At 47.3% G+C, this 27,986-nt stretch overlaps 1 protein-coding gene across 5 annotated transcripts in view; it reads left to right on the top strand.

Annotated features, from left to right (window-relative positions):
- PLD1 (phospholipase D1) overlaps nucleotides 1-25,965 on the top strand; it is an 80,255-nt gene extending 54,290 nt beyond the window's left edge. For all 5 annotated transcript variants that reach the window (XM_032981952.2, XM_032981924.2, XM_032981946.2 and 2 more), the window contains 11 exons: nucleotides 1,920-2,048; nucleotides 2,396-2,514; nucleotides 2,672-2,785; nucleotides 10,334-10,444; nucleotides 11,162-11,250; nucleotides 14,347-14,460; nucleotides 15,892-15,941; nucleotides 16,976-17,110; nucleotides 19,553-19,706; nucleotides 20,319-20,433; nucleotides 20,996-25,965. In XM_032981952.2, coding sequence (XP_032837843.1) covers nucleotides 1,920-2,048; nucleotides 2,396-2,514; nucleotides 2,672-2,785; nucleotides 10,334-10,444; nucleotides 11,162-11,250; nucleotides 14,347-14,460; nucleotides 15,892-15,941; nucleotides 16,976-17,110; nucleotides 19,553-19,706; nucleotides 20,319-20,433; nucleotides 20,996-21,220 — 1,355 coding nt within the window. In that variant the 3' untranslated portion in view covers nucleotides 21,221-25,965. The remainder of the gene's footprint in view (nucleotides 1-1,919; nucleotides 2,049-2,395; nucleotides 2,515-2,671; nucleotides 2,786-10,333; nucleotides 10,445-11,161; nucleotides 11,251-14,346; nucleotides 14,461-15,891; nucleotides 15,942-16,975; nucleotides 17,111-19,552; nucleotides 19,707-20,318; nucleotides 20,434-20,995) is intronic.
- The last annotated feature ends 2,021 nt before the right edge of the window (nucleotides 25,966-27,986 follow it).

The following is a 27,986-nucleotide window of genomic DNA, read 5'->3' as shown; positions in this document are numbered from 1 at the left end:
AGAAGTTTCGAAAACTGCAGCATAAATAAATAAAAATGAGGGAGAAAAACCCCAACCAACCAAAGCCCCCCAAAACAATAAACCCACCCCACAACAACAACGAAAAAAACCCAAAGAAATTTGCAATAATGACAGCAGGGAACAGTTAAGGAAATAGGTCTGATTCTGACATATTATTTTAGCAGTTCTCTTCCTGTGAAGGAAGGGGCTTCTTAGTGGAATTGGGAACTTTTGCACTAATTATTTTAAAATAAGCCTGATGCAGGAAGACAAATGCAAGCAGAAAGAGGAAACAGCAAAGTGGCTGCTGCCCGATCTCTGTTTGGATGAAGACTTGGGGGGCCACCCCTTTTGTCCTTTATTAAAATCACTAAAAGCATACTTGATTGAGAAAGGACTTGGGTGGTTATGAGCACTGAGCTGTTCTGATCTCTGGACTGATGTTGAAAGGGCATTTTTAAGTATGGTACCTCATCAAGATGCCTTTGAGTTTTGGTGCGGGGTGAGGAGCAGTTCTTCAACGTCTTCCTCTTGCTAATGTCTTCCTCTAAGGCGTTAATTGCCAGTCATAAGATATTGGTTATAAAGTGTGGCAGGTAACAAGGAAGAGATGCATTTGCTTCATGGAAAGGATGTGTGGTCTCCCCTGTGGTCACCTCATGCTCATTCATGAGTCAGTGTGCAGTCATCATAGCCCGGTGCGTGAACTGGGTTTGGGCTGGATGGCGTGTCCCACCCGTTCCCATTTGAGCATGCTGAGTCAGCGATTCCCCAGCTCCACCTGGACTCTCACTAGAAGCTCAGTCTTCCCGAGGCAGCTGTGGTGCATCCCTGCTGCATGGCATTTTTGGCATGGCTTGGCTCAGCTCGGCTCGGTGGGGTTACGGCAGTGCTGGCAGGGCTTGCTTCATGCAAACTGGTCTTGTTGCATTGCTGCCCATGTGTATTTTGTTGAATGTTGAAAGGGGGGGTTTTGTGTTAAAGGAGTTTTCGTGGTTGCCTGGTGATGTGGTTGGGTTAGGAGAAGGCTTCTGCTGGTGGCATGTTACTGTGTAATTATCGTACTGATATTTGGTACAGTCGCTGAAGGCTGCTTTCAGGATCAGGAAGTAATGCTAGTTAAATGTTTATGGCCCAGGCCAACATTTTTGGTTTTCTTAGGAGAGAGGAAAGAGCTCACTCTGAGTCCAAAATATGTGCTCTAGAAAAGGGTTCCCGCTAGGAGGGAATATCCCTGTCTACAATATTTTGGAGCATTTTTAATCACCATCAGTTTGGAATTTGGGATACATTTGTTCAAGATGTAAAATTGTATCAAAAGTTGATATTGTTATTTGGAAATACAAAATCAAACAAACGAGCCCCACAGTACTTAATGAGGGAACATGAGCTCTTTAATGACCTCATTCTAGTTAATAGAGACTAGCTTTTGTTAGATGAGATATACTCTGCTAGAGAGGCAAAATAATAAACCTTCTATCAGAGAAGTTGGAACTAGTTCGTTAGTATTGTAAAATATATTAAGAAGAAGATGCATGTGATGTTCCTGTACCCAGGATCCACTAAGGTCAGTCACTGCTGGGAGTGGACTGACACATGGTAATATTTATATATCATAGGACTGTGGAAAGACAAAAGATTATTGGGTGATTTTTTTTTCAGTCCAACGTAGAGAGAATTCAGCATCCGATTTTTGTTTCCATAACAGACTTCTATATATTACCTCTCCAACAAATACTGAAATAGAGAAGAAAAAAACCTAATATGCATCATTTGAAAGCAACAGGAAGACTAGGGAGAAAATAGGTCAGCCAACTGGGACAGGCAAGTCCCACCAATGCTTAACCATGGCAGTGGTGAGTGATGGGCAGCCCTGACTTTGGAGCATGAGTTTTTGCTATCTTGTTTGCCTGTGACAGATAAAGGATCCATCCGCAGCTTGAAGACGGGTGTCGGTGAGCTGCTTGGGGAAACCAGGTTCTGGCATGGAAAAGACTATTGCAACTTTGTCTTTAAAGACTGGGTTCAACTTGACAAACCTTTTGCTGGTAAGTGCCTTTGCATCCTGGAAGTCATTATGTTCCCCCAAACCCTGTTCTGCATCTTTTCAGTCTCAAACTGTATTTTTTCCTGCTTCTGAGCCATAGGTAACGAAGCTATTTTGGTTTGGCTGCTAGAAAGAAGCAGCAAAACTCCCTTTGAGAGATTCTAGGGCCAGCTATGCTGTTTCAGTCCATGGACTTGGACTGTGGGCGATTGCATGATAAATCGAAATTCATCTGCACCACCCTTGGGGTCGTGTCCCAAAAACTTCAGTTTGAGGAGGGGGACACCATGCTTTTCCACATTGATATGGTTTGTCTGAGGAGGCCAAACGTGTTTTCCTGTTCTGTAGACTTCATTGACAGATACACCACCCCGAGGATGCCCTGGCACGACATCTCCTCCGTGGTGCACGGCAAAGCGGCGCGTGACGTCGCCCGACACTTCATCCAGCGCTGGAACTTCACCAAGGTGGGGTGTGGGCATCGCTGCTGGGGGCACGGAAACAAATAAAGTCCCTGCCTCATCTGTGTGCCCTCTGTAGGCGTGCATTTTAGGGTTTTTTTGTTATTCTGCTATGTTGCAATATCTTAAAGGATTTTTTTTTTTTCTTTTTTTCCCCGGGCAGATTATGAAGCCCAAGTATCGATCCCTGTCCTACCCATTCCTCTTGCCAAAATCTCAGCAAACTGCTAATGAGTTGAAGTATCAGGTGCCCGAGGCTGTTCATGCCACAGTCCAGGTGGGTGTTGATGGTCTCCTGTTCACCTTCTCCTAAGAGAGCTTGTTTTGCATCATTCCAGCAAGAATTGTTCATGCCTAACAGACATTCTGCAGAACTTGAAATTATAAAATGAAAAACTCTAATTTAACTCACAGCATAGGTAGTCAGATCCTCGGTTACAATAAGATAATACAACTCTTCTAGTAGAGATGAATTAATTTATACCACCAAGCTGTATGCAGTACTCAGGATGTGGGAACACTGTGTATAAATGTAATTTTCTGGGGTAGTTTTTCTGCTGCCCTTCTAATGCCTAACATTTGTTTTTTATGTTTTGGGAAGTCCTGATGGGTTGAGTTTGCCCACTGGATATTTATCTCAGAGCAGTCTACCAGGCCCCCAATGCCTCATTCAGGCAGGTGGTGGGCAGCTGGAGTCCAGCATTAAGTGGATTCTAGGGGCTGTTGCTTTCCACGTTGAACTTCATCTGCATTTTATTCTGTAGCCTCTCAGCCCTGTGGGTCCTCTGCAGTTCTGCACAGTCAGCCCACAGTCTCATTTGTGACAATCATTCCTCATAGTCATAACTGCCAAGATACCTATATTTAAAACCCTGTTAGCTATATTGAGTGCGTTTATTGAATACTACTATTACCCAGCAGAAGCGTGGACTTGTTGAAGAATACAAAGTCAAAATAGTTATGCTGAAGCAGCAAAACAATTGTGTGTGTCTGTGGATGAAAGATATATGAAATAGGAGCAATTAGACCAAAGCCAGGAAAAGTGCGTGCCTTTGCTCTTCATACAGAGGGGTCCACCCAAATGGCAGCAATTCTTGGGGAAGCTTAGGGTAACAAGACACATTTTTCTGGATTTATGGCTTGCCAGGGCATTGTCTGCTCCTCCCCGTGTGGTGTGAGGGTTGGCCAGCACAGGGGCCTTGTGGCATGGATCTCGGGCGTTTTACATCAGCCTCTAAAACAATGCTTACAGCTTGTTGAGAAACAATCTCACTTCAGGCATTATCATGCTTCCCTGTGGCTGTAAATGCCTCCCTGACTGTGTCTGTGATACCAGCTTTTGGGGAAATTTTTCTCATGGAATTGAGGGGGCTTGTGTCCCCTGAGCATGCTCTAGCCTCAGGATATACCTCAACTTCTAAATCATGGGGATTGCTGCAGCAAAAAGTTAAGTTCTACTGATTACAGAACTGGAAGCGGTTCCCAAAGGAGAAACTAAACTGAGCATGTCTTTGTCCAACTTTCCTTCAGTTGCATGGGGGCGGGGATGAAGCTCAAATGGTGATGCTAAATGCTGCATACACCAATGCTGAGTGATGGATGAACTGTTTGAAAACCAGCCTCGTCACGACATTGTTGGGGCATTTCAAATAACTGGTGTGTTCCAGGAAATCAGGAACTGTTCTCAGTGATGCAATAAACAGGGAAAAGAGAGCAGGTTTGTCTTGTAAATTATTCATTTGAAACTACCTTGCTCATTTCTAATTTATGTTGAATTGCAGCTTTTAGAGACCTGTCAGGTTGGCCCATCCCTGCATATAGCCAGATAAATAAAACGGTATGATATTAGGCTGAAAACATGTTGCTCTGCAACGTACCAGCCTTTCTGGTATGAGGGAGGACTGTGGGGAAAGCGCATTTGCAGCACCAAGCACAGTGGAAGCCCTGAGGGTGGCTCCTCTGCCCAGCTGGTGCACCCTGCCTGGGTGCAGGTCCCCTGGCCCTGAGCTGCTTGCAGCGGGGTTGTGATCTCTGGATGACCTCCTTGAGCTCCGAGGCATGGTTTTGCATGCACGTACTGTAATTTTGGCTGTCTCTTCCAGATTCATAGAAAGGTTTGGGTTGGAAAGACCTTAAGGATCATCCAGTTCCAACCCCCCTGCCCCGGGCAGGGCCCCCTTCCCCCAGCCCAGGGGGCTCCCAGCCCCGTCCAACCTGGCCTTGAACCCTTCCAGGGAGGGGGCAGCCACAGCTGCTCTGGGCACCCTGGGCCAGCGCCTCACCACCCACACAGGGAAGAATTTCTGCCTTACATCTAATGTAAACCCTACCTTAATTCAGTTTAAAACCATTACCCCTTTCCCTATCCCCACCCCCTGATAAAAAGTCCCTCCCCACCTCTCCTGTCCCCCCTTTAAGCCCTGGGAGGCCACTCAAAGGTCTCCCCGGAGCCTTCTCTTCTCCAGGCTGAACCCCCCCAACTCTCTCAGCCTGGCCTCATGGGGGAGCTGCTCCAGCCCCCCAGACATCGTCCTCCTCTGGACTCGCTCCAACAGATCCATGTCCTTTTTCTCTTGGGGATCTCAGAGCTGGACCCAGCACTGCAGGTGGCATCTCACATGAGAACAGAGCAGAGGGGGAGAATCCCCTCCCTTGACCTGCTGGCCACACTTCTCTTGGTGCAGCCCCAGTTGGCTTTCTGGGCTGCGAGTGCATATTGCTGGCTCACAGTCGTTTTTCCATCCACTAATACCCCCGAGTCTTTCTCCTCGGGGATGCTCTCAATCCACTCCTCGCCCAGCCTGGATTTATGCTTGAAATTGCCCTGACCCAGGTGCAGGACCTTGCCCTTGGCCTTGTTGAACTCCATGAGGTTTGCACAGGCCCACCTCTCCAGCCTGTCCAGGTCCCTCTGCATGGCATCCCTGTCCCCCAGCGTGTTACCAGCAAACTTGCTGAGGGTGCACTCAATCCCATGTCCATGTCACCAACAGTGATGTTAAACAGCACCGGTGCCAGTACTTACCCCTGAGGAACGCCACTCGTCGCTGCTCTCCATTTGGACACTGAGCTGTTCACTTCAGCTCTTCGAGTACGACCACGCAGCCAATTCCTTATCCACGGCGTGGTCCATCTGCCAAATCCATGTCTCTCCAGTGTAGAGACGAGGATGTGGTGTGGGACAGTGTCACATGCTTCGCACAAGTCCAGGTAGATGAAATCAGTTGCTCTCCCCTTATCCACCAATGCTGTAGCCCTGTAGTAGAAAGCCAGAAAATTTGTCAGGCACGATTTGCCCTTATTGAAGCCATGTTGGCTGTCATCCATGACCTCCTTATTTTCCATGTGCCCTAGCAGAGTTTCCAAGAGGATCCACTCTGTGATCTTGCTGGGCACAGAGGGAAGATGCTCACACTGGCCCGGTTTCCATAGGTCCTCAGATGACACGAGTGCCCTGAGCATCCCTGAAGTCCCCGCTGTGGGTCCGTGAGCGGCTCAGGCTCTGTTCCTGATGAAGGTTTCAGATTTGGCTGCTGCAGGAGGTGGGGAGAGGGGAAGACACATGGAGCCTGGATTTGAACGCCCCCCCTTCCTCCTGGTTGCCTTTTTCTGGAGCTCCCAGGGTATGCAGGGGGGTGTCCCTGTGTGGCTTCTCCTTTCTTGCAGTCACAGGAATATCAGTCTCTTGCCTGTCCAATATATTAGTTTTGGACCAGAGGGCTGCAGGTGCTCACACCTCCTTTCAGTGGTACGGTCCAGCTCAGAAATAAGCAGATACCTTCAAATTTTCACCAACTTTTTTATCCAGAAAAATTAGAGCAATGTTGTTGTTTCTCTTGATATTGAATCCTTTGGCTTGCCAACAACCAAACCTGTGTTATTCCCATTTTGGTGCTGTGTAGGGACTTTATAGGCAGAAGTTACTGCCCTGAGGTAAAATCCAGACTCCAGTGACTGTCCCTGGCTGTGGGGTGATTGAAGAAAAGCTGGCTGCCAGTTTTCTTGTTTCTGAGCTTGTTTGTAAATCTGTCTTCAATTGTGGGCAGATCAGAGGGAGGGAAAACACAAAGGGTCTGTGGGGATTGCAATGTTGCCGCAAGCCCAAGCCACTGACCTGTCAGCAACAGATTTTGACCTCATTGTACCATCTAGTTTTGCTCTCCTTTGTCAGAGGAGCAGGAAGATGTTTTTGGGACAGTGGGGATAGCAGGAGCAGCACGGATGGGAGCTTTTCCCTGGACAGGGAGGGTGAATGCAATATTCATAGGAAGCAACGTGGAGGTAACAGGCCGGGAAGGAGGAAAGGAACCTGTCAGCTCCACAGATTTAGTTAGACATGGTCTCTCATCCTCTTTCATTTGAACTTTTGGGCTTTGCTTGTAATAGCAGTGTGATTTTTTTGCAAGAGTCAAATAGCCATCTGCCAAAGGCGGTGCCAGGTTTTTCCAGCTCTCTCTTTCCATTCCAGAGTTTGCAGTTATCAGCCAAAGCCAGTGCTGCAAAAGGTTTGACGTGGTGAGGCAATATCCAGTTCCTGATGTAAATGCAATGAAAATTTAATGCTCTGGCAACAGCTAATGCCCTTACCTCTTTGAAGTCTGCGTGAGAGCTTGCATTGTTCAGGATTTATGCACTAGCCCATAGCGAACATCAAATTTATTACTGTTGTAGCGGTTAAAGAAGTTTAAAGGGATGACAAGCCCGGCACAGCCCTCAGGGCTGCTATTGAGAGCCTTGAGGGAGAGGAGCGGAGCATGGAGACAGCAGCTCTGGTCGGGAAGTGCTGTGCTGGGCAGCGTGTGGCCTTTTCTCCCTAGGAAAAGAGGTTGGGTTTGAACCAGCTCACTTTAAATACCTTGACAGGAAAGGAGAGATGTCCAGAAGTGTGAGGTGAAGTATCAGTGATGAGGGAAGGCCTGTGTAGGCAGATTCAAGGTGTGTATCTTTGAGTGCCACAGCCGCAGCTTCGTTTCCTCGGGGCATGAGCCACATCGGTGAGATGCTGCTGGTGGTGGCCACAGAGCCACCGGCGTTGGTGGCCTTGGCCTGCCACCTCCTCACCTGGCTCCGTGGCTGCGGAGCTGCGCCGTGACCGGTGCTGGCCTCCAAGGTGATCCAGATGAAAAACAACTTCATTTGGAGGAGGTCCAAGGTGGAACACCTTACACCCTGTTCTGCTGCCCTAGGCAGCATCTCCTGTCACCTCTTCTTCCCTCCACACATGCATTTGAGGTTATACTTGATGTAAGCTTTTTGGGTGATGCTGAGCCAGCTTTTTAGGATGAGCCACTGCCACGTTCTGGGGTAAGGGCAGCTTGGTGTGTGGAGGGAGCTGAGGTGCTGACGTGCCAGGGGGTGAAGAAGAGAGCAGGGAAAGGCAGGTGGACAACGTGCTGGAAAAGGACGGTCCTGAGTGATGGCACTGTTGGATCAGGTGGCATCCCTGGTTTGGAATAAACTTGTTTTCTGGCAGTAAAGTTGTTTTTCAAAGCGAGGGGCTTTGGTGCTATCAAGCTCCCAATTTAGAAAAAGACCTTTCTTTCTTGCCCACAGCATTTTCAGCTATTGCTGCTCTAAATCTGTAAATGAGGGTGTGGAAGTTACTTTGTTCAGTGCAGGGCTCAGTGACTTATCTTGAAAAGGGAAGCAGCTCTTTGGAGTGTGGACAAAGTTAGCTAGCAAAAAGGAAAAAAAAAAAAAGAAAAGATTAAATGTCAATACTTTGTACACTATGAAGCTATAATTTGCAGCTTTCTGAAGTGCAATTCCAATTCCAGATTCTGTTTGCCAGAGGTCTCCAGCATCCAGGGGCATGCTTTATGGCCCCTGGTTTTCACTGCAGAAGGACAAAAAGACAGGGAAGGGGCAGCATGGCTGCTCATCGCCGGCTGTGCCAGTGAAGGTGGAAGGGCTGCGAGCTCCTGCCCAGGCTGTAGCCTCAGCTGTGTGTGTGGAAGAAATAGCGTGATTTCTACCCAGAAAAAAAACTATTTTTCTGTCCTTGTTAATGGAAATAGTGGAATTTTGTTCAGGAGCTCTTGTCTGCCGTGGTGCTCGGTGGGGTTTTAGCAGTGCCCGGTCCAGGGCATGTGGGAGCACGCAGCGTTGGCTTTGCAAACCAAATGAGTGATTGAAACCCCACAGGCATGAGCAGCATTGCCTCGTAGAGGTTTCTGCAAGCAAAGGGTGGCTGTTTAGGACCAGCAAATGCTGTGATGGCCCTTGCGTTCAGGCTGGCTCCCTCACTCGAGCATCTGTGAGCCCAACATTCAGTTTGGGAGGCTGCAGCGTGCTCACTCCTGTTGGCCAAGCAGGCAGCCAAATAGGAAAGTTGTAGGATCTCTTTTTTGGTGGCCTGTGGGAAAGGGTTCCTTCTGTCTAGGGGAAGGAATTAGCTCAGGAGTCGTGTGCTACTTAACAGCAATGCTCCTCAGTGCCACCTTCAGCGGTGCTCTGGAGACGAGAGGGTTGGTTTGGTTCAGGCATGCAGCACCTGGGTCAAATCCTTATCTACTGGTATACTACTGGTAATTAATTAGCCCCCAAAAGTCCTCAGCTGTGCCACGGCCAGCAGCCTGCTTTGGTGGTGGATGGTGATGGTAATGTCACAGCATTGCTCAGGCTCGGGATGTCGGGGAGGCAGGGAGAGTAACGTGGAGCAAAGCAGAAGCGGGACATGGAGAATTCGAAGAAATCCATGGGAGGGATTTCCAGGGAAAACTGTTACTGAGCCACGAGAGAGATCAGGATTTTTCACATACTGACACACGCATTTCACAGATCCTCAGCATTGGGATCTTGTTCTGTGTGTGACTGGCCCTGAGTGCCGGTATAATGGCTGTATTGAGCTATTTTAAAGCTATTGTTTCAATGTTTTTGTCTTGACAATGTTTAAAGACAGAGGCTAATCAAGAGTAATTACTTCCCCTGAGCATGTACCTTGCCAACACTTAATTAAAAACTACATTTACATCTAGGAAAATGTCACTTGGGGCATAGCTTCTTGATTCAAAGCGCAGGAGTGGGAGATGCTGCAGCATCTCTGGCTGTCGGGGGTGGGAAGCTGTCTGCTGCGGGACCAAGAGCACGAGCAAAGGTTGTTTCTCATTTTGGTTTGGCCCTCTTGCACAAGAACTGCAGGAGGCGGGGGGAGAACATGCCCCAGGGATCTCACAGTATCTACTTTAAATGTGAATTTCCAGTAAAAATTATTAAATAAATGCGGGCAGCTGAACTGCTATGAATTTTAAATCGCATCATCACAAATCAGATGGCTTGTGCAAGAATTTGGCAGAACAAATAAATGACCTTGAGTGCTCAGGACAAAGACATAGCCTGCATTATCAGTCTGGCTGCATAATTACGTACCGCTTGTTTGTGGGAAGAATGCATTGCCTCAGCTGGAGACCAGCTTTAAATATCTCTAGAGAGGAGATCACTGATTGGACGTGCACCCCTAAAGCTTGGAAACTTAGGTTGTTTTAAAAGAAGTTTATTGTAAGACCTTAAGCAAGAGCAGAACTTCTATGCTGCTTCTATCGCATCTAAAACTGCCGAGGTGGGAGAGGGCAGTAACGCAGCAATGGGACAGGGCACTTATGTTTTTAATCAGAACATTATTAAGCATTGATACTATTTTTGAGCATCCTTTCTGCTTACTATAGATGCAGTACAAATGCTGAATGTTGCACATACTACCATATTTAGTGAAATCCTGACAAGAGAACGGTGCCAGGGAAGAGCATTGCCTCTTCAATAATTCAGTTGCAATGCTGTGCTGTCCTGGATGGGAGAGAGCTGAAGGTGTTAATCTCTTGCTTTCCAGGTGATCCGTTCTGCTGCTGACTGGTCTGCCGGCATTAAATACCACGAGGAGTCCATCCACAATGCCTACGTCAGCGTGATAGAAAACAGCAAGCACTACATATATATAGAAGTGAGTGGCAGTGAGGGAAAGCAGGAGGGTCCTGGTGCTCTGAGCATGGCTCGCAGCCATCGGGGCAGTTCTTCCTCATGAGGTTGGGTCTTAATTTTTTATGAATTTAGATACGTATCATGTCAAGTTGGAAGGGACCCAAAAGGATCATCATACGCGTATTAATACAGAATATGCTCTGAATTTTTGAGGGTGTTTCCACTGACTTCAGGCTGACGGCCTTCTGGCCGCAAAAGTAGACCTCTCTTTTCTGAACATCTTTGCAAAATTGCCAGCAGCTTCCAGGATCTGTGCCAATAGTTTTTCTGTCCCCTCCATGGCTTTGCAGCATCCCCTGTGCATCCCCAAGCCTCCCGCTCACGGAGCTGGTCTAGCATCTGTACAGCCTGGAGCTGCAGGAATCTCCCGTGTCAGAGAGACTCCTGGTGCTGGCTGGCTGGAGATGTTTATTTGTCTCTGGTTTTATTTTATTTTTTTTTAGCCTCTTGTTAGGACGTTCTTTATGTGAATTTTCTAAGGAGTGTGATTAATAAGGACTAATTCTCTAAACAAGCACAGGCACACGCATCATTTAATAATAATTAAAAAAAAAAGCACCAATTCAAATGGCACACAAACCCAGCTATCTTTAGTTGCTTTTGGTCTGAAATCAAGCGTGCAAATATTTTTTTTCTTCGTTACTGCCAGTGACAGTAGCTTTGCTTGCTTTTCCTGCAGAACCAGTTTTTTATTAGCTGTGCTGATGACAAAGTTGTCTGGAACAAGATCGGCGATGCGATTGCTCAGAGGATTCTTAAAGCTCACAGGTAACCTGTTCTTAATAAGGCAATGAAAGTCTTCCAGGTGCATTTATATGGTGTGGTGTGAAATAATATCTTAATGGACACAGCTGTACAATAGCTTTTCCAACACAGAACCGATTAGGTCAAACATCTGCTTGTGTTTGCAGCAGTGAGACTCTTTAGTGGTTTCTTTGCATCCAGAAAGTGATTTTCTGGACTTACTCTGATGCAAATGTATTTTTAACTATGGAACTCATTTAAAGGCAAGTCCTTTATACTGTGGTTCAGTGACACCTTTGCTCCATAGCCAACCAGTCTTGAACTGTGTGGTAAGGTGAGTTAATGGGTGAGAAGGTTGAACTAGGATTTGTGGTTTATTTAAATTATCTATAAAGAGGATTGGCTTCAAATAGAGGAAGCAAATATGTTTCAAGGATTTGACTGTAGGGTTCAGCTATTGTTTGAACAACTTCTTCTGGTAAGTGCTAGAGGGTATTTACAACCTCCAGCCATTGCAAAGGGACCATCCTTTGTTCCTGGATGGATCAAACCCAACCATGTTTTAGTCACTCCTCTACTTCAGCAAACCTAACCCTGTGTTAACATTAATACCACAGGTAGTGGCTTGTCTTTGCTTTGATCCTGGACTGCCTTGCTTAAGGTTGCTCCCCTGGAGTCTTTCTTTAAGATACATATATATCTTATTCTAAAACTGCATCCTGGTCTTGCTGGCACAATATACAGAAAACTTTCCAAACGTCTTCCTTTCATCCCTCATGTGCTTTTTTACAGTGCATGAAGAAGTTCCTTGCAATGATTATTTTTTCCATATTGTAATTGTCCAGAGCTATGCAGGGGCTGCTCTCCCAGAGGTGCTCTCACTGGAGTCACAGAAATTTCTCTCTCTTTGGCGCTTGAGCTTGGAAATTCCCACTTGAGTAAAGACAATCCACCTGAGACAGACAGATAGAGACGCCAGGGTATGGGCAGCATCTGCAAGGCTTTGTCCAGAGCCACTGTGGAAAGAGGAGCACTGCTCAAACTGGGAGGGCATGGGTGTTACCTGCTATGCCATTAACATCAGGGCAGAGAAAGAGGGTGGAGTTGCTGGTAATCTGTGAGCTGCACTGCATAGCCCAAATAATTGAAATTAGCTAAGGATGGAAAGATGGGGTGGATTTTCTCGCCTGGGGTAAATGGGAAGTGGTGCCAGCGCTGCTGGAATTGGTCTTGCTGGGGTCTGTGTTGCAGCGTTGAGGCTCGCAGGTAGCCAGACCTGGCATCTCCATGCTGTGTCCCCTTGGAACACCGCTCTGAGTTGCCTTTCCTGCCTTTGGGAACTGATTGCATCAGTTGGCTGCTTTCAGCAATGCTACTGAGGTAGCAGCAAATTCTCCAGCTAATCCATTAAGATTTTCCTGTTATATAAAGTTTATGTAACGGGCATCATTCTGTCCAGATATCAAAAAGTCTAACACAAAAGGGAGTCACACAAATTCTTGTGACCCGTTTTCAGATGTGATGCTCGCTTCTGGATTACTCCAATTTTATGCCAATATTGTGCCAGCTTAACGTCAGGGATTCCTAACTGAATAGAAGATTCAAATTCTGCACACTCCAGAGTAGTTGGCATTGCCTAAGATTAAAAGTAAATTCAGACCTAAATGGTTGGTATCATAACACTTATGTTCCAGACTGCCATGGGAAAACAGCATAGGTGACGCAGATGTGTTTAATTGTAAACTAAGGTCTTTAGTTAAGCTTGTACACATCTCACTCTTCTAAACTAAATATTTTCAGTTCATGTAACTAATAATGTTCTTTTCTTGGTTTCTTCTTTTTTTTTGTGGGTGACTCTAACTAGTTTAATAAGCACTGGGCTTAGATAAACAAGCTGCTGTTGTTGGTAGATCGTTTTCATGATACAAACAGGCTTCATTTCAAAGTCTCTTGTCCTGTAAGGATAAGACCTCATTAACTGTTTCTGAGGTCTGCTGACAAACTAAAGCTAGTTTACAGCACGTAGCACAGCTGTAAGGAAGCACTGGCTGAAATTAAAGAAACGCAGGTCCACACTGGCTGAAATGAAAGAAACGCAGGTCCACACTGTCTCCCTCCCAGCTCAGACAAGACCCCAGTGCTTTATGATTCCCATGTTCTTAAATTCACAGCCATGACTTGCCTGAGGAAGGAATACTTTCACAAAAACTGCAGACTTCCTCATTTTCAGACTGCTCCTGAAATGGTTTTGTCCTGATTAAACTGTGTTTGCCATCTAGTGGCAGCACCCTTCAATGGAGCATCCTCATCCTCCTTCAAGGCGCAGGGCAGGGGATTGCCAACACCCAGGGGTGCCTGGAAAGCGCTGGCAGGGCAGATGCAACTGACTTTTGTCAGCTAAGAAAACCCAGAGGTGGGCTTTAAGAAAAGACCCAGGCAGTGCTGAGATAGTAGCTTTTGTCCTGATCCGGGTCACGGTTAGGGTACAGCTTAGTTTGAGGGAACTCTGGAACTGAGTTTTTGTGGGTTGTGATGGATCAGTGAAATACTTGCCTTCCTTGAATGATCAGTGCTTTGCTTGTGCCCTGAGCTTTTTCCACCTTTTGTCATGTTTCTGACTTCTAAAAACCACGATGTAGTGGAAACATCAGATTAGATTTTGGTTTTCTGCCCGTGATAGCTCTGTAATCTTTGCTGTGCTCTGCCAGGCAGCTGTACACACCAGTCTGCACCAGTATCGGTGTGACTAGGCTATTAGGGTGCTCAAATGAACTTCTGTAGTGACAGAAACAATCCGCAAAATAATTAGCTTGCCCTTGAATGTCAGTGAAAATGTGTTGTTTTTTTTTTTTCCTTTAGCTTCTTTTGTTTGCTGAGAGTAAATTACTCCTCCTCCTCCTGAAGGTCTGAGCACTCGCTGAGGTATTGATGACTGGTAATAAAGACCTGAAACTGGAAATAGACTTTACACTTTTCTCCCTTAAAATTTATGTAGGAGCCTTGGATGAAAACCAAGTCAATCAGCCCAGGAAAAGTGCAACCGAAGGGACTTCACCTTGTACGAAGCTGTAACATTTGCAGGCTAACATTTCCCCCCCTGCCCCCAAATTACCTTTTCAGGGAAAACAAGCGTTTCCGAGTATACGTGGTGATCCCGCTGCTGCCTGGGTTTGAAGGTGACATTTCGACCGGCGGAGGGAACGCACTGCAGGCCATAATGCACTTCAACTACAGGTACCGTGGGGGGCAGCCCCGCTGCGGGCAGGGCTGTCGGGGGTCTCCCGGGCTGCCCGGGGCTCCGGCTGCCGTCACCGTGTGCTGCCCGTGCAAGCACACAGCGTTTGGGAATGGAGAAGAAAACTGTTTGTGTAGCTTTTACTTTGTACTTAAGCTCATTTCTCTGCTAGGCTCAGGATTTGCAGGAGGTGAGGCGATGCTAGCTGAGGGGGGAAGCGCGGCGGGTAAAGCTGGGTGCTCTGTGCAGCAAAATCCCTGCCTCTGCCCTGGCGCGGTGGGTCCCCCGATCCCTTCCACAACCCCCCCCTGATTCCTGGCGCCTTAGCTGCTCCCTGCGTGCAGCATAACGCTGCCAAGTGCATTTGCTTTCCTTCTAGCTCATCAGATCAGGACTTCTCCCTCTCCCGCTCTCCTTCAGGCACCGACCGTGGCTTTTACTGCGGGTCCTCCCGGCAGCATCCCCATCGCCCCTGGGGCGGGGTGGGAGCCTGCAACCCTTCGGGCTTGTTAGCTGGGCTTTGTCTTCAAATCTGCCTTTTTGGCCAATGTTTCACCTGGCTCTACCCCTCGGCCCTGTGAAGGCAACAGCATCCTCCCCGGTGCAATTCCCCCCGCTTTGGGATGGATGTTTTTGGGGAGCACTTGCAACCTAGCAGGTCTCATGGGAAGGACTGAGACGCAGCGGTGCTGGGGAGTCCTGCGCTGGGAACGGGCTGTAGAGGAAAGCAAAACGTCCCAAGGCGAGATGGTTTTACTGGGAGACTGCTGTGTTACAGTATGGCCAGGGCACAGTGGGTCTGTGGAGACTACTGCTACCTCCGGAGTGACATCTCCCGTGTCTGCTGGTCTGCAGGGGTCCTGCTGCACCTCCAGAAGGACGAGCAGGGCAGGAGACACAAGCAGAAGGAAAGAAGCACGTCTCCCTAACCAACCCCTTCTGCCTGAGCTTTTTTTTCTGCAAGGGCAGCCATAGGTCTTGAGAAATTGCTCATGGGTTGGTTTTTTTGAATGAGATGAGATGCCAGCTGTGTCTTTTCCAGCCCAGCTGTAATCATACAAACTCGCTGTCTTGGTGTTCTGCACATGTTGACCTTTTTTCTTGATGTGACTTCGTATTCAAACCTGTGGCACAGATGGTAGCAGCCCTGTCTGTAGCATGTTTATCATGGTTGCAGTGTGTTCTAGAAGGCAAAAATGCTCCCCAGCTCCTAGGCGGGTTGGTACAGGCTTCTTTAGGAAATGAGCAGTCCCTGCTGTATCAACAGTTGTTTGGGAAAAATGTATGCTCTGGAAGCACCGTGTTTCTTCTGCTTGCATGGGGTATTTAAAAGGCATATGTGTTTGCAATTTACCTCTCCCGGTTCTGCTTCAGCATATGCCGTTGCCTCGAGTCGTGGTGGTGCTGATGGTTGCCTACCTTCTTTTTAGGACCATGTGCAGAGGAGAAAACTCAATCCTGAGCCAGCTGAAGACAGAGGGTAAGAGCTTTATTCCACTTCCCCTGTGTTGCTTAGTCTTGGGAGGCTGCTGTTCTATGGATACATCCATAACAAAAAACAAATCGGATTCCCCGGCTTCTTACTAACGTGGGTTTGCTGTGGCTGCGGGGTTCAGGCGTGGACGGGGGCATCTCACAGCAACGTGTGCTGCGGGCGGGTGAGTGACCTCCTCCTGTGCCATCACCCCGCGGCGAGGTCCGTCGGGTCACGCGAGCCGTGGCCGGTTGTCAGACTTCACGCTTGGATGCAGCCCGGACCTGGAGGAGGGGAGGACCCCGGGGAGGAGCACGGCGAGGTTGCAGCTGCTCGGGATCATGTTATTTGGAAAAATATCCTGAGCAGGGTCACGCTTCTGGGAGCGATGAGCCCTCGGCCTCCCCCGTGAATCCCACCCTGGGTTTGTTTCTGGCAGTTGTCGAGCACGGAGAGGAAAAACCTGCTTGAGCACGACACTGTTCCTGAGTTGCTTCCTCACCATGAGGATGCCTGCTTGAATTTGCTCCGCTGGGAATCGGAGCACTGTGAAAACCCACATATCACAAATACTAAGGGCGTACATAATGCCTCATTCGTTCTAGGTCTTTGTTTAAATCTGAACTGCAGACAAGTACATTAGGACATATTTTCCATGCCGTGTATGGACAAAACACCTGCTTCCAGCCTCCTCTCTGCAGGATCTGCAGAAGAGCAGTCGCATAGTCGAGTTATTTTAAGATGTTCGGATCCATTATGAGCACTTGCATGCTGTGCGAGGGAGATTGGGGTCATTTCTCACCAAAGTGGAGGTATCCAAGCAGACAGTGGATCAGAGCAGCACGCAGAGCCCACAGGCAGCTTTTAAAGTCTATTTTTGAAGAGACTTATTTCCATTATTTGTTTGCTTATTATTTAAAAAAAAAAAAAAAAAAATCAGAAGTGAACTGTTACTCATATGGGTCTTTATATAAAGCAGGTCTTTTATCTTTCTTCTCCTTTGACCTCCCTCATCACTTTTGTTCTCTTTTAATTTTCAGTTGGAGATAAGTGGATAAACTACATATCATTCTGTGGACTTCGAACATATGCAGAGTTGGAAGGCAAACTGGTCACGGAGCTCATTTATGTTCACAGCAAACTGCTTATTGCTGATGACAACACAGTTATAATCGGTGAGCGGGGGCTTGCGCAAGAGGTTTGGACCACTCGATTCAATCTGGATTAGTCCCTTCGCTTCTCTGCCCTGTACACAGTGCAGGCTGCAGTGCCATGTGCTTTTCTATGTTGTGAGTTCTTTCTTGTGAAATATTTTGCTGTTAAAGAAACAACAAAAAAAAAAATAAAAAACCAAACTCGTAAATTTATCAGGAGGGTAGGTAGGAGGGAGGAAAGGATTTAGAGGGCTGTCATTTAATTTGTTTTCGTAAAATGGTTTTAAATCTCTGTGAAACAGTGAAAAGAATCCCAGTGCAGGGAATATTGTCCATCTGTCTTGTATCAAACTCTGCTCTAGCAGGAAGACTTGTGAGACTTGTCATCTGTTTCTTAAAGAACAGAATGTGCCGTAAAATTTGGAAGGTTTGGACAACATGTGTCATTTATCAGCTCCGTTTCCTAAGAATGGGGAAATATGTTATAACAAGTAATAGATATCATTTCATCCATTTCTCTTACCATATTTATTGTGAGATCACAAAGCAAAGAGACTTCAGGCTCAGAGTTCTACATCGCAGCAGAAAAGCAGAATTTTAGCCTGTTTCTTTAAAGAAAACCTTTTTGATCTGTTATATCAGCAATAAAAACTTTACCAAAGAATAACTTAATACCAGATTTTGCAAGACTCAAAATACTCCCCTCCTTCAAAGTAGCAGTTCAGCCTGTAGTCTGGAATGACCTGTGGGTAGGTTTGCTCCTCTGTCGCCTTCTCAGGGGTCCGATCCTGCCCCCAGTGTGCAGAGGAGCCCAGAGGTGGTTCTGATATTACAGCAGGAGCAGTGTTGTTGCAACTGTGATGATCTGGGGCCTGAGACAGCTCTTAATTTTTATTTTCTGTACATATAAGCCTGAGGATGGATTTTCATACAGCATGTGCATCTGTGCTGGCTAGTGAGCCAGTGTCATCCCTTTTCCACCCAAGAAAGAGATAGTGCATTGGAATAAAATGCTAATGGGGTTACTGTGCTGGAGAGGGAAGTGAAAGGTTGGAGAGGGCCTTGGTTTGTTTTTCTTCTGGAGGTGTTAGCTCCCCTTGAGTTAATTCAGTCACTGGGAAGGCTAAATGGCTAACTAGTGCCTGAGGGTCTCTTACGAAGCTGGGGGCCACGTCTGGAGATATTTTTTTGCTGTTGTTTGGTCGTTTTTGTGGGTCAGTGACCTGAGGACTTCTATCGCTGTCTGCATCTTGCCGTTCCCTTGGGGCCAACAAGTGCCATGGTATCCCCCATTCCTCGCCTTCTGGCGGCTGCGTGGGACAGAGGAACCCGTCTGGGGGGGGGATAAAGCCTCCGCTGGTCTCGAGCAGTGCTGCAGGTGTCAGACCCTGCACGGCACACGCAGGCTGGGGAGCTGCCACCGTGGTGTAGAGTTGGGGCTGGAGCAGCCACACGAGCCCACACCCTTATGTGAGAGGGGTGGTACATTTTGGAGAGGGACACCCCCCTCTTCCCCACCCCCCCCCCCCCCCCAAAGAAAGGCACCGCCAGATCCATACACTAGAAATGCAACAGTGGGGAAACTTCTGCTGCCCCCCAGCAGCTTTGCTGGGACTGGAGTGGTTATTTCCCAGGGTGTGAGAAGGGAACTGTGCACAGGACACCCGTGGGTCCCACTGCCGGGAAGATGTCCCCGCTGCGCCCCTCTGGAAAGCACCTCTCTCCGTTCTGGGGTTTGGGTTTTACTCAGCGTGAAGTAGTGCCATGGCAAGCACAGGGCAAGGAGCAGAGAATAAACATCTCTCGTGGTCGGCGGGTCCCCCGGAGCCCTGGGGTCTGCTGCTGCGTTAGCAGGGACCGCGCCTGAGCTCTCATGTCTGCAGATGCTAAAGCGTGGTCCTGGCAGGACAGGAGGCTCTGGGTGTTGGTTACCCATAGCGAGGAGATGATGCCCTTCCTCCTAGATGCCCTTTCCAAAAAACCCCTGCCTTCCAAATGCAAATGAAAAACTTCCCCTTTTTACACTACTAAAGATAAGAGTGGGATTTACCCACAGAGCCCATCCTGCGTCATGTAACTTGGCATCCAAACCAAATGCAGTTAAGACCTTTGAAAGCTCAGTCATCCTTTAGCAAAATCATCTGGGAAGTTACAGAGAGAGTAAACTTTTGAAAATGTTGAAATGTTGGCCCGGGCCTGAATATGATTTAACTTTCTTCCAAGCCTGGACCTTTTGAAACCTGCAAAAGTTAAGGTTGTTTTTTTTTTTTTCTCCCCCCAAATCCTGGGTCTCAGGATCTGTGTTTCCATAAGGAAGCCTTCTGGTGAAGCCACAGACGGTCCCTCATGGAGACGAGGGGTGCAGAGGGCCCTGGGGCTGGGGGGTGGTGATGGGGAGGGCATGTAGGAGCATCTCACGCGGCAGGAGATGCATTGCCGGTGCTTCGTTTTCCTCTTCGCCAGGCTCTGCCAACATCAACGACCGCAGCATGCTGGGGAAGCGGGACAGTGAGATGGCCATCATCGTGCAGGACACCGAGACCGTCCCCTCCGTGATGGACGGGGAGGACTACAGCGCTGGGAAGTTTGCCCAGTCCCTCCGGCTGCGGTGCTTCAGGTGGGACGCACAGGGCTGGCCGAGCGCGGATGCTCGGGATTATCCCTGCCCGCAGCCTTTCAAACCAACGGGGCTGCTGCTGCCTGCTCTGGTTTTGGCATTGCCTGGCCTGGATTTAGCCCAGAGTTTTGCTCCTGTTTCACTGGCCTTTCTCATGCCGCTCCTGCCCTCAGCTTGGCAGCTTGACTTACAAATCATTTTGCTCCAGGATTTCACTAGCAGAGCTCATAAACAAGACAGTGGTACTTTGCCTCCGGATCCTGTTTTCACACTCTCAATTTTGGGTGGTGGTGTCTCTTGCTAATGGAAGTTTTTTAGCTTGGAGCAGCCATCTGGCCCACAGCACAGCCATTTTTGATTTAAGACCTTTTTCCTTTTTATTCTTCCCCCATCCTATTTCCCATCTGGGCAGTTACTGCACTGAAAAAAAAAGAGAAAATTGAGCAGCGTTGTGGCTGACAGACTATTGCAGGGGATGGGAGCAGGAGGGTGCTGGGAACACGCAGGGTTTGGCAAGTCCCAAGTGAAACCTTTTCCTCCCCCGGCATTTCTCCAGAGGGGGAGTGCCCAGTGCGTCAGCCTCCATGAGCATTGATCCTTTTGTCTTCCTAGGGTTGTCCTCGGTGGCTCTGATCTCAGTCCGGAACACCAGGATCCCGTCTGTGACAAATTCTTCAAGGAGGTGTGGATTTCTACGGCAGCTCGCAACGCCACCATCTTCGATAAGGTGAGGAATGCGGCGCCTTTTCCCTCTCTTCTTTCCGCGCGGCAGCAGCAAATGCCAACAGGAGAAGCAGCACGGGGAGGGCAAGGGCAGCAGGCCCAGCTCCTGGGGCCGGACCTTCCGAGGTGCTTTGAAGGAATGAGTAGTGTCAGATGCAAAAGCTGTGAACACGAAACTGGAGTTTGTACGTTCTCGAAGTGTGATGGCAGCCCAAGAAGGCAGCAGTTCTGACTTCTCCTTTTGTTTGTGTCATCTATAGCTCTGGTGAATGGCCACGGTGTACTTACTGCTTCTAGTTGGCTGTAGCGTAACTGGAGTAGAAGCAAATTTTACTTCTGTTTTTTAATGAGCTTTTTCAGTGATCATAAAAAGCCTTGGAGCTTCCCTCTGCCAGCTCCGGCGTATCACAGATGCGCACGTACATCTTCCCTCCTTTTCCTCCAGTCTGTTAATTAAGTCATTCCCATCCCAGGGAATTTGTATTAGATGTTTTGGTTTTTCTTGGGAACTCTGCACTGCAGTATTTCCCCCACCCTGACATGTCACTTCTTTCTGTTTTGATCAGGTTTTTCGATGCCTTCCCAGTGACCAGGTGAATAATTTAACCCAACTGCGTGATTTCATCAACAAGCCCAAATTAGCGAATGATGATCCTGCAAAAGCAGCAGAAGAATTAAAAAAGATTCGTGGGTTTTTAGTACAATTCCCCTTTCGTTTTCTGGAGGAAGAGTATTTGCTTCCCTCTGTCGGAACAAAGGAGTCCATGGTACCCATGGAGGTTTGGACTTAAAACGCAGACTGCTTTACATTTTAAAGTCTGTTTCTCTAGAGACGAGTTGATGAACGATACGGGATTTTGGAAAGCTTTTTATTGCTAAGGGAGGCGAAAAAGATCTCCACCAAGCTAATGTGCCTTTCTTAAGGATTTTGGTGGAGGAACTTGAAGCAAATTGACACTAGCAAAGGAGAGGAACAGAAAGACTTGGAAATTATGGCAAATGAGTCATTTAACCTCTGGAGGAGTTAGTACTTAAGACATGTTCTGAGCACCTAAAGGATGCAGGCCACTTCCTAGGACAGGAAACAAATCCCCATTGATGTTGTTACTCCTGCCAGCTGTATGTTGTGGTTGCATACATACTGTGGTCCTGCTGTGGCTGCGCTGCAGTCATGGGCTGTGTGTGCTTCTGAGGCTTTTGGGTGTCTGCGCCTTGGCTCGCTGGAGTCCCCCATCTCCACTTCGTACACTGTTGGATTGCTTGGTGCTGCCTTGGGCTGTCCTACAGCTTGCCAAGTGTAGGTGTTTCACTTCTTAAATGCAAACAGACTAACAATCTTGTATCAGAATCAGCATTTTGGTCTCTTCTTCCCTCTGGGGGGGAAAAAAAAAAAAAAAGCAACACCATTTCTACCACAGCTAGAGCAATCAGCAGTCCTCATGCAGCACGGTGCTGCCTAGGTCTTGGCAAAGGGCAGCCTCGATGGAGCCAGAGGTGCTGGAAATCACTGGAGCTGGCTGGCATTTACAGAAATTCAGCACATCAGTTTGTTCCAACTGTGCATGAAGGCTTTCTCCAGGAGAGGATCAAAGTTTAAACTCAAGCCTTAGATCCCCAGGGCTCAAGGAAAGCAAGTGGCACTGCATGTGATGGGACAGAAACTCAAAAGCCAGCATGGGCCGAACTAAGCCCTGCACTCTGGATCGTCTGTTCATGCATTTCTATTGCAGTACATAGATAGGCCTTTCTTTCCATCTCTTTCCTCCCTATTTAAATGAAGAGAAAGGCCATTAAACTAGAGCTGATACCATGCCCAAACTGAGCTGACATGTTGCTTTGTAGATGGGATGAATGCGAGGGGGAAGGGGAGCAGTTAGCAAAGGCTTGTCTCTGGTCTACTTGGTTATTAGACCAGCCAGAATATTGAGCTCAGTCATGCAGGATGTGTCTTCCCAAGCACAGGTAAAACTCAGCATGCCCAGTCCTGTTTTCCATTTCTGTAAGACAGTTTCCGAATCTGTTTTGCATCTCACAGTGCAGCAAAGCAGCAATTCCATTCAGCATCCCTGGGCAAAACACTACCACTCCTGTGTCGGGACCTCGCATGGGGGCTGCAGTCCTGCGTCTTTATTCCATCCTGCAGTGAGCCATGTTTCCCAATTTCAAGTCCAGCTCCAACTGCAGTCCCGGGAAGGTGTTCCCTGACAGTGCTGTGTCAAACACTAAGAGATCAGACTGTTGGAAATGACTAACAAGAGTCGGATCTGGAGAAGTGAGAGGCTGAGCTCCTCTGCTGCCACTGCATCCGGGGAGATCCCTTCACTAGCTGGGTTTAACCCTGTGCCCAGCTCTCCTTAGTCAAAAGACTAGATGCACTGGTATTTACTTTAGTTCACAAACAAGTTTATTTTTTCCTTTTGCGGCTCTTCCAACAGCATCACCTGTTTTTAACTGGAAAAGAGTCACACTGGTCACCTAGCTATCCCCAAAACGTAGCTGGCATCACATTTTAGCTGATTGTCTTCTACATCTTCATACCTGTAAATAGGCACCTGCTACATCACCCGAGTAAGTAACAACCCCAGACGTTCCTCCAGGGCAGCCCGAGCCTCAGTCCCTTCCTACGGTTTCCACTGCTTTATGCTCGTGTTTTGTAGGTGCAATTGCCAGTTATGCTCCTTTCTGCTTGGTGCATCTGTGGTCTGCTTGGCCTGTTGGAATTGCATCTGCAGCATTTTATGTGATGATCTTTAGTCTGAGGGGTTGATGCTTTTAGTTGGCACGCTGTACACAGATAAGTACGTTCCCTTGATTTTTTTTCCCTTAAAAAAAATTGACCTAGGGTCACCCCCCGCAGAGCCAGAGCAATATGTGCCCTGACCACTTGCAATCAAGAAAGATCAAAGGTGTCTTGTTATTTCATGTCAGTGCTAGTTCAGTGCTTTTCTCTCCTGATAGATTTTTAGCTGTTTTAGTTTGAACAAAGCTGCTAACTTTAAACAATTACAGCCTGTTAGAGAATCATTGTAAGTCTCACAAATCTGTATTCGTTGTTGAAAAGAAAGCATTCAACTCCACCACTCGTACACGTGAACCTTGAAGAAGTGCAAGGCTCCTGTCATCTTCTAAGTGCTCTTATTGTCCCTGTCCTCATATTAGCAAAGATGCTTGTAATTGTTAAATTATCCTTATATTGTCTTTTAAGGTGGTAAGTAGCTAACTATGGGGGGCTTCATAACCCCAGTGTCATTAAGTCCCCCTCTGCCAGGCTGTTTTGGGGAAAAACCACCTGGGTTCTTCAACACTCAGTCCACTATGTCATGGCTGCTGGTCCCAAGTGACACAACAGAGCCATGGAGAAGAGACTTCATTGACTGATCATGAATTAAAAGGTGCTGATTAAGAAGGTTTTTCATTATTAAAGTAGAAGATGGGCCTCACACTGGCTCTCTGTCCGGGAGGACACTTCTCTTGGTGGGAACGGAGGAGCCGCGCTGAACATCCCATCCCTGTGTTGGTGCTAAATTCCTGATGCCAGGAATTTAGTAACGTTCAAATGCAAGCAAGGTGTGCAAGGCATCCTCAGCACAGTGCAGAGAGCCCTGCATCCCCAGGTGCTCGTGGGGCCACCGAACCCCAAACAGATGGTGGGGCTGGAGCCATTTCCAGTGAAGGCACGACTCTGGTTTGCACCCACGGGCTGCGCTGTTCGGAGCTGGCTCCTTGGGTCCTGTCAACTGGAGGTTTATTTCTTATATTAAGAAGCCTGTGAGGTTGAACGCCTTGAAAGAGTTAATTTCTGCACCTAAACAATCACTACTTCTTATTCCAACCAGCATGGGTTTATTTTTAATACCTTCCAACTGGAGAGGATCACTTGCAAATACTGTGCTTTAACAAGTGATGTGGATTCAAGCACTAGTAAACCTGGAAACATGAACTATTTCTTGCGACATTTATTTGTTGAAACTGTAGGACATGAGAATTTCTCCCAGGGTCAGACTTTATTTTGTAGTTCAACCTGAGTAGAACACTTTCTCCATTAATTTATTCCTTAACACGTGCCACTTTGAGAACTCACACTCTTTACTGTATCTTTTTAATAGTCTGATATTTTAAAATGTGTTTTGTTGCATAGGTGTTGGACTGGATAAATGTTTCACTGTAGAGTTAACGCATGGTTTAAAAAAAATGAAGGCTAAAATGTCATCATAAAAAATAATTTGTAGGAGAACTACTGCAGTGCTCCACAGCAGATGCAAAGTGCTCAACTCAGTTTCTGGTCTCGTGGTCTCAGTTTGTTGCCTGACTTGATGTGACGATTGCTGGATGAAATCCCAAACTTGCCATTTTCCTTTCTGATCAGGTTTCACAACATGATTTTGCAATCCTGGTGCTGTCCCTGGGGGAGACCTCAGTGCAGGTTTTGCCTAGCTGGGACCCTGGTATTAATAATTTACAATACCTTTATTCCTTCCAAGGAAATATTCATGTACAATCAAGCTCAGATGTGGTTTGCTGTTGTTATTTCAGTGTAACAAGTCTTTTGTGCACTTGCAGTTAGGACAGTTGGGGAGTTGCAATCTGTGCACAAAGCTGCATTTGTGGAAACTTTGAAATAAGTCTGAATGGTCCTTCAGGCTAGTACCATCTCCTTCTGGTGAATGTAAAAGCCAAAATCCACGCTGGTCTAAACTGACACACTTCCATCAGCCGCAGAGCTGCTGCTCTGGCTTTCTGGCAGAAGGGACTTGGGCTGTATGATGCAGTGGTGGCCAAAGTGAAGAAAGCAAGTGGCCTCCAGACCAGGCATATGAGTAGAGGTTGGCATCTCGAGTGGCCCACGAGCTGTGAATACACTCTCACATTTTGTGGCACTCGTTCTGCAAATTGTTTCAAACGATCAATCCTTTCTGCACAGCTGAGATCCTGCTGAAACCAGGAGCTTTGCAGAATCGAGGTTTAAACCACGAGCGTAACGCCATGGCAGTGAATCAAGTTAAGCATGCAAAATTGAGGTAGATCTAAGTGGAGCAGACCCACAAACTGTACATCGACCACTGAATGCAATGATCCTCTTAGTCCTCTTAGGGTTTCTATTTTTTTTTTTTCCATTTCCCTGCCTGCTTTTTTGTTGCAGTTTCCAGTATTTGTGATTATTCTATTTTTAACCTCCCGGTGTATTTTCTTAAAATCTCCATGTAAATAATTCCAACTTACCTCTTTCCTGACACTTTGGAAATGAGAAGAAGTGTCGAAAGTCACAGTTCTGGGAATGTTTTTTTGAAATTGTGTGTCTAGCTAAACTAATCAACAAAAGGAGAGCTTCCACTTCAGGTGTGAGTGCAGGTCTCCATGCGTCAGTACCTTCCGACGGTGCAGTTGTGAACACTGAATATCCCTTCTGTGAAGGCTGCTGGAATTGAGTTTTGTATCCTTGTTTCTGCTAACGATTGCTTTCCTTTCCACTCCATTTGTATCTGGTAAATGAATGTGTATTAATGGACTGAAAATACAACTGATCATCATGTTGAAATGTTTGGCTTCGGACTCGTTTCTGTTTGTTTGGGGGAGCGTGGCCACATCCTACTTGTGGGCTGTGTTCTGCCCTTGCGTTGCTTTGGCAGTGCTGCCCCAGCAGCCAAGACGTGATGGAAATAAGGCCCAGGGTGACAATGAAAAGAGTTAGACTTGAGTCATTTGGGTTTTCCTGGGAGAGAGAAATTGCTGGAGTGAAACAGCATAGAAAGAGAAAATTGAACTACTTATATAAATTTAAAAATCCTGTTTTAAAGGAGTTTTAATAATCCAAAAGCATTAAGAAAGGCACAGATGAAAACGGTCTGTCTCCAAAATTGAACTAACTTGCCACTGCCCCTTTTAACTTTACTTTGTAAAGGAAATTGAGCCTAGAGAGAGGAAAAAGCAGATTACTGTTGTCCTCCAGGGGGAGACGAGATGAATAAAGCATCAGTGGCATTTCCAAGCTCTCTTGCAAACTGAAACCATATTAACTTCTCTGTTTCTTAGGCTTCATCTCCTTCCTCAAATGCCACGGGGCTCTCCACATCTTCAAAACTTTCAAATCCAATCTGCGCCCTTGATAAACACAATAAACCAAGATAACAGAGCCGGAGCTTCAGGGCGGGGGTGTGTTGGTAAAAGGCAGAGTTGCTGATTGACACCGTGAGTTTCTGCTGCCACCCCGACATCTCACAGCTAATTACAGGCTTGCTGCAGCACGCTTACCAGATCTTGCCAGCAGAGATAACAGCAAGCAGGAGTGATGGGGAGAGCATGGAGGGGCTGGCTGGCAGCAGGGAGGGCAGGAGGGTAAGGCAGGCAGCCCTTGCTGGCTCTGTTTTTGCCAGCATGGGTTGGTTTCTGTGCTAGCGAGCTTATGTCAGTGTGCAATTAATGTGAAATCAGAAGTGGTCCTGAATCTGGGGAGCGTAGTTACCGGTTTGTAGGAGGGATCTTTTCCTACGTGATGTAGGGGCCCAACTTGAAGGTACTGCTTCTGCTGTTGCTTCTTTTCCCTCTCCTACACGTAGGGACCGGGCACAATTCATCCTCATCCCCATCCATCAGCCCTTTAAAAACAGAAGAGAACGCCAGCTTAGGGGCTATGGCTGGCACAGGCTGTGCAGGGGAGGCAGGAATGCGCCGGCGATGGCAAAGCTCCCTTTGACTCGCCTACAGCCAAAGCAGTTCTCTTGATGAACGACTTGCAAAGCCTCTAATTTGATGGCTCCTGTCTGAGCAGGAACACAGCCCACGCTACCCTAAACACAAAGTGTGGTCGCTAGTGTTTTTAATAGACCTGTTCTTTCCAGGACAGATTTCTCCAGCCACTTTGGTACTGAGGCCGTTCCTGTCTCCTCTTGCAGGGCGGCTCCTCCATCGTAGAGGTGCCCACAGGGAGCCCACGCTGGCGGCTGGAGGATCCTCTCCTCCACCCCAGCACCGTGCAGATCTGCTCTTTGTGCCTTCCTTTAGCCATGCCTTTATGCACTGAGCTCTCAATAATGTGTCAGCTTTTTAATTAGTGCCAGCCTTTGGCATGTATGAAATTACTAACGCTCTTTACTTATTTTTGTAGAGGAGGAAAGTAGGGAAGAAAGAAAGAAAGAAAAGGTTTGGTGACACAGCTCTAAAGGCACATGAAGAACTTACTGCTAAAAATCAATCTGCTTTAGTTTCTCTGCAATTGTGCCGGCTCTTCAGATTTCTCAAGTACATCTCTGAAGCGCTGATGCGGTGGAGCGAAGGTTTTAAGAGCTTGAATCACAACAGCACTGTGAGTGAAATGCTCAAATTTTTTTATTGGAAAAATTAAAAGTGACAGTTTCAAAATTGGTTCTACCGCTTTGATTGATTACTCAGAATATTTAGCTCAAAATGATTGTGGCAAGATTTTTTACTGAGGCTCGTAGCTGGGATAGAAATTAATTTGGAGAAGGGTGCGGGGGGGGGGGGGAGTTCTTAAAAAATAAATTACTCTGCAAAGGAAACTGTTTATACCCAGAATCAGTGATGAGTAATCTCTCCATATTC

This window comes from Tyto alba, unplaced genomic scaffold (genome assembly GCF_018691265.1).
Source record: "Tyto alba isolate M040663 unplaced genomic scaffold, T.alba_DEE_v4.0 Super-Scaffold_10, whole genome shotgun sequence".
NCBI lineage: Eukaryota > Metazoa > Chordata > Aves > Strigiformes > Tytonidae > Tyto > Tyto alba.
The sequence above is the reverse complement of the archived record's forward strand: the minus strand, read 5'-3'. Positions and strand labels throughout refer to the sequence as shown.